General features: G+C 39.9%; 1 protein-coding gene and 1 long non-coding RNA gene across 2 annotated transcripts in view; one reads left to right on the top strand and one right to left on the bottom strand.

Annotated features, from left to right (window-relative positions):
• Positions 1 to 514: 514 nt before the first annotated feature.
• LOC106093728 (uncharacterized) overlaps positions 515 to 12,049 on the top strand; it is a 50,088-nt gene continuing 38,553 nt past the window's right edge. The window contains exon 1 of the long non-coding RNA XR_009396569.1: positions 515 to 715. This is a non-coding gene — a long non-coding RNA (uncharacterized LOC106093728). The remainder of the gene's footprint in view (positions 716 to 12,049) is intronic.
• LOC131994248 (kinesin-like protein subito) lies at positions 6,893 to 9,014 on the bottom strand. Its single transcript, XM_059360893.1, has one exon. It carries the CDS (start codon positions 8,904 to 8,906, stop codon positions 7,002 to 7,004), a length of 1,905 nt encoding a protein of 634 aa, XP_059216876.1. The 5' UTR covers positions 8,907 to 9,014; the 3' UTR covers positions 6,893 to 7,001.

Genomic DNA, 12,049 nt, shown 5'->3' with positions numbered 1-12,049 from the left:
TTGTTTGAGATTGATGTTAGCTGTTTGGACCATCAAAGGCCGATTCTTTTTTTTGGGAACGGGAAACCCTCATCGACAAACCCGCATATCCTTTCGATGATGAATTTGGGAGAAATTCGCCGACGGCTTTTGGGCATTTCATCGAGTAATTTGTGAAGATTGTGAAAACTTGGCCCTGCGTCTGGTTACCAGACCAAGAAGTGTTTTAGAAAGTGTAAAATTTTATTGACTAAGTCTCTCCAACGTCCAGAACTAAAATTTTTAAAGAGAATATATCAAAATTGGTTAAAAACCTGTAAAAAAAAAAAAAAAAAAAAAACAAAAAAAAAAAAAAAAGTATTATTTAAAGTAAAAATAGCTATAAATATTGATAGAAAAAAATTAGAACTCAAACTTTTGTAAGTGTGGTGCAATTTCAATGGTAAAAAGAAAAAGTCTAGAGACAAATAAAATAAAGAAAATTAGCTAAAACTGTTGTGCTAAAAATTAAATTTTTTTTTAAAAAGGAAGTAAAAGACAGTGGTTAAAGACAAAAAAAAAGGAAAAAAATACATAGACATTGAATGCGTGAGTGTGTAAGTGAAGTGCTTTGTTGCTGATTTCACCAATTTCCTGTCCATATCCGCTTTTAAATACCTCCTTGGAATCGCTGTGTTGGAAAATATCCCGGAACCGGAACACTTGAAAGATCTTTCAACGGGGGACATTTTTCAAAGTGAGTAATTAAACACCCTTTTTGATTAGATTTTAATACCCACCGAAGTTCAACGTGGTGTTTGGTGTAACTAAGCAAATATCATTCAAAGTGATCAAATGGCCGCTTAGCCATCATCCCATCAAGTGGTTGGCTCAGTGGTGGGGGTCGCTGACTCTGAAGTGAGAGGTCGTGGGATCGAGCCCGGTTTCGGTCATTTAATTTTTCTTTTCAAAATTTATTTTTTTTTGTCTAATTAATTAATTAGATCAATAATTTTTGTTTTTTTAAATAATTCCATTTTGGTTTGGATGATATTTGTTTGGTAACTCTCGTGGGTAAGGCAGTATATGGGAGGAAGAGGAAGCACTTGGTGCACTTTAATGTACCATACAGAGAAATAATTCTGATTAAAGCTACATACATACATCCAATGCATTTCGAATGTAATCCACCACGGCACAGTGGGTCGCAGGTTCATATCCCCGAACCAGAATGAAATTTTAAATGGATTTTCATTCTTAATTAAAGTGTTTGCCATTAACTTTTCTTTTACATTTTCTTTTATATTTAAATTTTGCATGCACATTTGATTTAAATTAACCCCATGATATCCGAATGGGATATATTTCTTTCAGCTTTTTTTTTTTCTTTGAAATTGCACATACACCGGTTAGGTTTATTTGTCATTTAGCTAGGCTGTTAGCCTTTTAGTTTTGTTTCCTGTTTTTAAAGTAAAGGGATAGTTGTTTTTAGAATCATTGTTGCCTAAATTATTATTGGACTAGTTGCTATCTAAATAATTATTGTTACTTGAATTAGATTTGGTCTAGGCCACAATGAACGTTAATTATCTGGAAATTGTTTTAATGAATTTATTAATGCTGTTTAGGATTAAGGTTATGTGAAAGTTCAAGTTAGCTTTTTCTAGAATTTTAATGGTTTATTTTGGATTTTGTTTAATAAACAACATAATGAATATTAGCTAAATTTCCGTTTTGTGATTCCGGGGCTACAAACATTTGAAGGGTAGGTACAGTGGGACCAATGGATAAATATGATATAACTTTGGGTTTTAGTCCTGGTCATGGATGGGCGGGCGTATTACGATGTGAACATCTCTGCATCGGTGGTAGACAAAACCCTCTCTTGAAAATTCCCCCTTTTTTTTTACTTTCCTCTCTCTATTTCTCTCTCCCTCTCTTCTATCTTTCGCACGCACACTTTTAAAATAATATAGTGTAGACATCCCATAGATTGAGTTTTCAGCCTTAAAGAACCTCCCCATTGCCGACGAGACAGAAGCCGGGAGCTAGCTGCGTGCTGCTGATTTCAGCTCAAACATTTCAGACCATCTTGGGGTTTACTAGACCTAGCGTTGTATGCTACAATGTCACTTGTAATGGTGAACCTTAAGTCAACCTTCTGTGGCCATAATGATGCATCCCCACGAAGAAAGAGTGGGCCATGGAACCAGATGTGACATTTCGGCAAGTTGGCTGCATGTAGACCACGAGATAGTACATCAGCTGGATTGTCTTTCGACATTACATGGCGTTATTGTTCAGGTATGCTTAGCGATTGAATAGCACATATTTTGTTGGCCACGAAAGTCTTGTAGGACGAAGACGGTGCATTGATCCAGTGTTAGACAATCTCGGAGTCGGTCCAAATGTATGTATACTGGGTTCTTCTGCATATTGAACTCTCCCCTTATCTTGTCTGAAAGTTAGCCAGGCAGCATGAAGATTTCAAGTAGTGGCTCATCCCAAGATAGTTCATGCATCCATAATTCCTGAATAAATATCATTGCCTTAACAATGACAAGGGCGATGAGTCCAAGTGGATCAAATAATTTGGCCAACTCGGATATAACTGTTCGTTTTGAGACTGTCCGAACTTCGTTCAGTTTCACCTTGATGCAGAAGTGGTCACTTTGAGGTAACTAAAACAGTCCTAATGTTTTGGCAGTAACGGAGTTATACAAATCACCTACATTAAGGCTCATTCGTTGGTCAGCCTTTGGTATGTCTTTCAATAGGCTGGGATGGTTTGCGCACCACTTTTTCAAATTGAACCCAAGTTTTTTCAAGATCTGCACCAGCTGTTTCCGAGTCTCAATTGCGGTGTTCATGTTGACTGATCCGCCGAGACCATCATCAACATAAAAATTATCATTTCGTTTAGTTCGTTGAACCAAGCGGATAATTAATGATGTTGTCATCTGCAATTTTCTGCAAACATTTGGTAGCGAGGTATGGAGCTACCCTTGTGCCATATGTCACTGTATTGAGCACGTAGTAATTAATTGGCATGGCTGGATCTTTCCTCCAAATTATCAGTTGATATTGGTGATTGGTGGAATCTAGTAGTATCTGCCTATACATTTTTTCGATGTCAGGCGTGAAGACGAATCTCGGCAATCGGAACCTGAGTAAGATTGAGAATAGATCGCTAGTCTGCACATGATGCACGAAATGAGATTCACATTGATCTTCTGCTGGAGATAATACCTTTTCGTTGGATCCGACCTCATCCATTTTCCAAAGTTGTTCAATCGCAGTTTCTAGTGATGTTTCACTATCAAATATTGCACACATTGGTGCTGTTGACTGACTGACAATGTTGTGTTGTCGGATTTGTCCACCGACGATCCAGCCAAGTGAAGTGTTTTGAAGTGTTGGAAGATCATCTTAGGTTGCGTAAGACTAAACTAAAATTCAGCACCAAGTAGAATATCTATTTTTTCTTGTTTATAGAAATTACGGTCTGATAGATGAATGTTCCATGTGGAGGCTTCAACGTTCTGGTTTGGTTGTGGTGGAATGGTAGTTGGTAAGACGAAGGCTTCCAAGTTTACAGAGAAACAATGATCTTTTGATGTCATTTCAACATTTATACGATGAGTTGCTCTTTTCTGGTCCTTTCCAGCCCCATCAATGCATAGCGATGCTTCCGCTGGTGAGAGAGATAACTTTCGAATGAGCCTTTCCATTACAATATTCCTGAGTCCAGTACTGCCCGGAATTCATATGAAGCACCATTTGGAGATTTGATGACTACCTTTGCTGTGGCTAATATTACATAACTATTGTTACCGATTAAAGATGAAGCTAAAGCAGATGACTGCCATTGCGTTGTTTGGGGCTGCGCTGTTTTGTGTGTTTGAATGTTGTTGTTTTTGAGCTGAGTTTTTATTTTTAAGTGAATTTTGGATCCCCTTTTGCAGATGCAGCGACGTATTGTGTTTGTTGCTGCACTTTCTACAACTGCTTGCAGAGCAGGCCTTTGCTGAATGGTCAATCTTGAAGCAATTGACGCAAAGTTTGTGTTGTTGTACCCACTTGAGTCTTTCAGGTTCTGACATGTTCAAAATTTTTTGCAATGATAGAGCGGATGGGGTCTATTACTCATAATTTGCAAATTTTGTTTCCAGATGCTGTCACAGAAGAGACTACCCGGCTTGTGTTTTGTTGTCCTGCCGGTTTATCCTTGACTACAATAGAATCCATTGATTGAAACTGGAATTCTAGGAAAGATAGTAATTCATCAATTGTTGGTACCTCCTTTGGTTTACCGAGTGCTTGCATAAACCTAATGTGAAGGTTAAGATCCATCTTTTTATGGGTCCTCCAGATGCTGCCATAATTCATCGTAAAGGATCTGTGTTTGAAGCCACAGACCTTTGACTGTCTTGATCTGGATGGAGTAGCATTGTATTGGTTCGCCGTCCTCCACCGATGTCAAACCCTGCAGAAATCAGTTTAAGGCCGTCATCCGAGCCCATATTTCCCTAGTTATCCCTTGAAGCGGGTTAAACTCCTTTTGCTGAATTTGTAAAGTTGTTCACCTTCTCTCTTGTTGATGGCAATGGCTTATATGGTTTGGCTCTCAGGATCTTTATGCACTCTTCAATGTCAGTCATGGCGGCACTCAATTCAAGAACGGGTAGTGGTTGTTAGTTTAAACGATGCGTCAAAACTATCACTATTTCCTTTCTTGAGTTTCTGAATCTTTTCTCCTAGCACTTGTAACTAGTAGAAAAATGGGCAAGCAATAACACATGGGGTTGTTTTAATAGATTGCCAAATGGCCTTTATTTTGTTTGAGCTTATATACTCTTACAGCTAACAATGGGCTTTAAGATAAATGCTTATTAATACGAAAGTTATATCAAAACAAGTAAAAGGAAATTTAAGAACTAAATGCAGTTATGCAGACGCATGCAGATTTAAATTGAGTTGATTGACTCTGCGATGTGCTATGCAAATGCATTTGCATAACCGCTGAGTTGCCGAAAATGGTCAATGGCTCGATTTGTTCATTGACCTATATTGGCGCATTTATTAAAATGTTTGTTTCAATTGATGACATAAATTTGTTTCTATGTTCTTAGCAGGGATCATGGTCACAATCCCATAGAAGGGTCACCTCACCCAATGTAAAAACTGGAGGATAACATTGATAATCGCAATATATAAAGTGATGCCAAGTCTCCTTCTGCAGCGTATTTCGCCTGCATTTGACAGCATTTTGAGGAAGGAACAGGGAGGTTTTCGGCCAGGACGCTCTTGTGCCGACCACATTAACACCCTGCGTATAATCATTGAACAGCCTGCAGAACTTAATTCACACCTATGCCTTTTATTCGTCGACTTAGAGCGTGTGTTTGACATAGTTTCGAGAACTTCAATGTGGAGCACGTTGTTGAATAAGGGCATCCTGTAGCAGCTGTATAGGAGTGCTGAAGTGTCATTCCCCTTCAATAGAAAAGAGAGCCGATCTTTCGGGATCGACAAGAGGGTGAAGCAGGATTGCATCCTGTCGGCGAAGCTATTTTTAATTTTATTAGACTCCGTATTAGAAGCAATCCTGCCGAGACCATCAGAAAAAAATTTCAGCGGTGGGTTTCCCCTCCTAATGCTGGCAACATTTGTGAGGTACTTCGCCATGTAAAACTTCTCGCCGCACTGAGTACATGGTGTCGCACTGCGGCTCGCCGTTCAGACTCGGCTATAAAAAGGAGGCCCCTTATCAATGAGCTTAAACTTGAATCGGACAGCACTCATTGATATGTGAGAAGTTTGCCCCTGTTCCTTAGTGGAATGCTCATGGCAAAATTTGCATTTGCATTAGAAGCAACTAATGCTGATGCACCCTATGGCATACGCTGGGGTATTAACGTCTTTTTCGGAGGCATCAACTACTTGGATGACTGCGCAAGGCTTCGAGCACATAAAGGCGAAACTGGAACGACTGAATGAAAATGCTGCCAAAGTAGGTCTAAAGATAAACAAAGACGAAATTGATGAGGATATTAACATGAAATTGACACCGCTTACTATAAACAACCATGTCATTCAAGACGTTAACAACTTATTCTATCTTGACAGCAAAATAATGGACGCATGATCGGAAGCAGACAAACGGGTACGTATCCACAAGGCTAGAAGCGCCTTTCTTAAACTCAACAAAGTTTGGAGATGCAGTGACATCTCACATAATACAAAAGTCAGAATTTTCAATAGTAGTGTGAAATCTATTTTATTATATGGCTGTACAACTTGGAGATTGACACAAGCGACTACCCGCAAAATCCAAGTTTTTATAAATTGCTGCCTGCGACAAATACTTTGAATTTTCAAGCGAAAACGTATTTCAAATGAGGAATTGCAAATAAGAACAAACACTTCCCCTGTTGATGCAGAAATCCGGAACAGAAAATCTACTTTGTGAGATCTACTTGAATTGTACTATATTTCATATACTCCAATTGTAAATGAAGGACATATATATCACATGATCATTAATTTTTGATTTGTCCCTGTTGTTGTAACCGTATATTTGCAAGCGGGGGTAGCGATCAGTGACAAGCTCTCTTTGTGGAGCGCGGTCAACCCGGAGCATCGACCCGATCGCCTGTGATGGTCCTTAGCCTGAGTTTTGATGTCTCTAGGGTTTTCCATTACATATTTCATAATTCATTTTGGTCAGCCAATCGCTGAGATAGCATGGCCGTCGGTAAGAGACTGTCTAGGGTCACCTCAAGGATCTTTGAGGGATTTACTGCAGGAATTGTTTGTTCTCTTTCGTCCAGGTGGTAAATAGTCTGGCTGACGACTTCGTGGGAGAGGTTTACAAGTTTCGATTTGGAAAAATGCAAATTCGTTTAAACTTTTAAAAATAACATTCAAGCACTTATTAAGTTTATTACAGTTTTATTTAAAAAAGTAGAAACAAAAATGTCCCATTCGGACTGTACATATAAGTTATAATAATGTGAATTTTAATAAAAAAAATATTTTATTTAATCTGTAGTGCGACGTTTTTTGCTATTTCCTGGTTCCATATTCTCCTTTTCTGCTTCTTTCTCCAAATCTTCAATTTCCTCTCGCAATTCTTCAAGCTCATCCTCGTATTTACGCTTCAAGAATTCGATGCGCGATTCAAAGATACGCTTTTGACTTTCAAGCTCGCTTTGTAAGCGCATTTCATGCTTTTTTCTATTTTCTTCGAGAGTTTTCCTAAAATATTCTACTAACTCGGTGCGCAGCTCATGTTCTTGTTTTGCCAATTCATCAGCATGTTGATTTGAGAGACGTAAAATCTCTTCACGTAATTGTGTTTTTTTGTCCATTAATTCTTCAATTTGTTGATTTTGCAGTTCATTGTCGCTACGAAGCCAAGCAATCTTTTCCAGCAACTGTTGAACGTAATCATTATCTGGCTTTTCTCCAATAACAGAATAACGTGACTGGTTCTGTTTTATAACTGGCGCTTTAAATATAATGTTTCTTGCTATAGCAGCAAAACTAAGAACATTAAGATTCTCCTCGTAGTATTTGTCTGTGGGAGTCACATTTACAATCATTGTCAACTTTTCCTTTCCCAAAAGAGCAGCTTGCAAAAGCATGGTTAGTTTCGACTCTCTGAATGGTACACGATCGCCTTTTCCAGCAGAGATACTGTTAGCTGCGTCTAAGCATCTTCCTAACACCATCAGTGAAGTATTTATTCGTTGGGCTTCTTTTAGTCTTGAACCCATATTGCCAGTTTTGTCCAATCGTTCAGATCCAGCCAAATCGCAAAATTTGTATGAAGTTTCACTAATAACGCCAGATCGAAAGTATTTAAGGACATCCACAAAAAATATACAATGAGATCTACTTGAATTGGCGTTAATCGATGTCGAAGCATAGGTAAGTTTTTGCAGACCTGCCCTCAGTAGTCTTAGAGATTCCTCGCTACTTTTTACATAAACCGATGTTACGCCTTTAATAAACACGTTGCCATCATTGCAAACAATTTTTAAATTCTTTCGTGTTGTAGTATTTTTCGTTTTGGATGAGTTGGGATTGGTCGGTGCCAATAGATCATATACCAGTTCATTATAAATCTCGACGAATGTCACCCAGATAAGAACAGATACACTAGTGTCTAAAGCAAGTGGGACAAATTTGTGATCATTGATAATGCAATTCTGCATATTCGCGTAATCGCCCTCAAATTCTGGGCATCCATTAAGAATTTTTAGTCGCAAAATATTTTCTCTGCTCGCCATTTCGTCATCCAAAACAGTGATGCGGCCATTCAACAACTTCAAGGCTGGGTTAGGATATATATTAGTTTGATATTGACTAAATATATTTTCCAAAGAGCGAGGAATGACACCGGGGCGATAAGCATCTCCAAGCAATGTGAACGTCTTGCCCGATCCAGAAGTACCATATGTCAACACTGTGAAACTCTCTTCGATCTCTATCTTTTGTCCTATGCATCGTTCATATACATCTCGCTGGCTAACAGTTTCATCGAATATGCCTGAAAAACTGTATTGTTTTTCCATTGAATTTTTATTATTGCTGGAACTGGAGGATTCTGAAGGTGGTCTTGTTACCAAAACATTTCCATCCTCCGAAATGCTGTACGCAGGCGAAGGAACATCAACAGGCCTAAGGCGTAAATAGACCAAAGCGCCCGATTCGACACTACCAGATGAATCGATAGATTCTGGAGCACCTAAGGAATATTCGCCATCCGATTCGCAACTTTCACCATCACTACCACTTTCGTAGTCATTTTCTTCATTGACTGTAACAAACAAGCGTTCTCGTTTTTGAGGACGTGGACGAAATCTTCTGTCGATGCTTGGATCTCGGGGCATTAGAAAAGATCGAACTTCTCTCTGTGGATTTGCATTTTCAGCGGCCATTGCGCAAAACTTTGTAATTGTCAGAACAAACCAAACCGATTATTTTAAAAATATGAACGCGCTAAGTGAAGCCAAAACTGTTATATCTTTCTTATTGACAAACGGTGGTACGTTCAGTTAGTGATATATGCCATTTATTTTGATTAGTCAGGGTATACTCAAGAGGTAGGGTAACTTGTCCAACAACAAAAATCTATACCCAACCAACACCATACACACCACGACCAGTGTTGCCGTGTCTGGTAAGTTTCTACCGAAATTTGTAGGATTTTATTCTCTTGGTAGGTTGGTAGTTTGACATAATTACCAGGTAGTGTACCGTTAGCTGTTGAATACAATTTTTTCTCGCGAAGTGCACTATCTGTCAACGAGTTTTGGTTGTGTGTCTGTATTATAGTTAAGAACCATGACATACACAAATAACGAAAATGGCCCGAAATTGTACAAGATGGCGACAAACATCAATTTATAATTTAGCCCGAATTTCAATAATTTTTTGGCTAATAAAGTACATATGTGCTGTAATATTTATTTGCGAATAACTTTATTTCATTTTGCATGGAGCTATTAAAACATTCATTTTCATTCGTAATTGCAAGAAAAAAATCACCAATGCCTGTTATGTCACCCTGTTACGCAAAGAAAATTTCATTTGTGCTGCGTAAATGCAAGCGAAAACCTCGTTTAGGATATGCCAATGCATTTCATATGTTAATGAAAATTTCGCCAGAGGTGCATACTGCGCTTAAATGCTGGTACTATATTCGCTTTTCGCGATATTTTTCGCCGATTACTTTTTTACGATAATAGATTTCAAAGCAAGACAATTTGATGATTTCATTCAGTAGGACATTCCTTCATTACTAAGGGTAAAATTGTTGTTTTATCCTTGTTACTTGTGTAGTTTTTCAAAAAAGTAATCACGAAAAAATGGGGTTTCAACGGTGAAAAATTAACATAGTACCAGACATAACTCGTAATAGGTCATTATTTTTGAAAGAAAATTTTAAGTCACTCAAGGATAGCTACGAAAGTGATATCCATTAGGCTGTTGATGATCTGCGTCTGTTTCCAGTGGAGCGGCAGATCTAGAACCCGAGAGAAGGCTTAGAATGGACTCCAAAGACCCAACAGGTGTGGTGATGGTATCAGGCCGTAGCATGTTGTCTGCTTCTGAAACCTCAATAGATGGAGCGGCTGCTCCAGGCTCCACTAGCCGATAGACGACTGGTCAGCAGGCTCTTTTGAGGAAGACACCTGGTTCGAGTCTCAAGGGCAAGACCGAACTTATTCTTTCTTCGCATGCTTATGATTTGCCTAGGCCATCGGCCTTCCCCGGCAAATCAACACGCTCTTTAAGAGGTTGGAATAATAGAAGGCGCATCGCTCTCAGGTTTATAGAGAGGCTTGGTGCGAATGATCCTAAGACTCTCACTAATAGGGAGAGAGACTCCCTAAATTGGGCTCGGGGATTTGCTGCACAGGCTACCCTATAGACTACACGTCTAGATTCGGATACTGCACCGCAGTCGGCCAAACGCTGCGGTCACCTGGGGGGCATCCCATGCCTAAAAGAACTAGGGCGACCAACAGTAAGATGGGTCCAAGAACCTTTGCTGATGTCGCTAGGGACAGTTTGGTGATGGTAGTTGTCGACAAGGGGACTGTCATCAGTATACTCCCATGTCCTTGCGGAATTTCCTGGGTGTCCTCCAGTTTGTGACGATGCAGGCTGGTATCGGGGCCGATACAGACTAATTGCCTTCGGGGATCAATTTACATTTTTCGTTGTGCGCTAAAAAAGATTAGTGAGATCTGGCCAGGTGCAGCTCTAGATTTAGTCAAGAAGGAAGATATTCCCTCTCGACCAATGGCACACGCTTCTATACCAAGGATTCCCTCAGATCCTGAATTCAAACTTGGAAGACTTAGTTAATGTAATCCCAATCTTTCAACCACCGACGGGTAGATTGGATGAGGCTGAGGGTGACCGGTCTGTATCACAGACCTCAGCAAGTCTGAAGGAGTGGTATCCTACGAATTCAACAAGCTGAAACTGAGAAGCGGTGGGGTTGGGAAATCAGGAGACGACTCAGCAGTTGCTGAACAATTGCCTTAGAAACTATCGACCATATCGATAAAGGCTGACGGACTGCATGATACTGAAAATCCCCTTGCCACAATCGAGACTCAAGGTGTGCTCCAGCGGGGAAGTACGAAAATCAATAAGTTCCTTGACAACAGCAGCTAGTGATTCATCTAAGGAGAAATCGTCCACACCGCAAGTGCCCAGTATCCTGAGGAAGAGTGGTTCCACAGCTTTCTCACCTGCCGCTGGATGCGTACGGAAGCTCATTATGACAAGTTCTAACGAATCTTGTGAGGATGAAGTCCTGACGGAAAGAGAAGACGGGGCTAACGCAACAGTGGTGGAAGTTCTGAATCCTGACTATGGTCCTGTTTCTACTGATAAATCTTCACCATTGCAAGGCCGCTTCAGCGGCACTAAAAGTCCTCCTGATGGCAGGGGGAATTGACGTGGCTCCTACCAAGAAGCCATGAATGTGTGGAGGAATGGTTCGTGGATTGAGAATACCGCGATTTAAACTACTCAAGGATACGGGGAATGGGGCACAGAGACCCTGTCTTCTTGCAAAGAGTAGTCTAAATGTTTTTCTTCTTCCGACGTTAAGCACTGAAGATTCAGTAGTAGCCAGCCTTGAAATAAATAAGTCTCATTACTGGCTGGCTTTCCTTTATATGGCACACGATTCAGAGATGCCGCCTTCAAACTTTAAGTTGCTGGTTGAAGCCGCTTCTGCAGGGAAGAAGAGCCTCATTGTAGGAAGTGATGCTTATGCACATCACCAGATACTAGGAAGTTCGGATGTCAACGAAAGGGGTGAGCGGTTTATCGAATTTATTTTAAGTTGCAATCTGGCGATTTGTAATAAAAGGGAAGGAAAGGAAGGACTGCAGAAAACTATTAGAGCGAAAACCACAAGACCACCAAACCATTGGGACATCTACAATTCTGAGTTAAGAAAATATAAGGGCGAGCTGAGAAAGGCTCAGAACAAATCCCGGGTGGAGTTCTGTAGCTACGTGGAGAATACATCTAAGGCCTCTAAGCTAAGAAAGAT

The sequence above is a fragment of the Stomoxys calcitrans genome, chromosome 1, assembly GCF_963082655.1.
Source record: "Stomoxys calcitrans chromosome 1, idStoCalc2.1, whole genome shotgun sequence".
Lineage (NCBI taxonomy): Eukaryota > Metazoa > Arthropoda > Insecta > Diptera > Muscidae > Stomoxys > Stomoxys calcitrans.
Note: the sequence above shows the minus strand (reverse complement) of the source record. Positions and strands in the feature narration are given on the sequence as shown.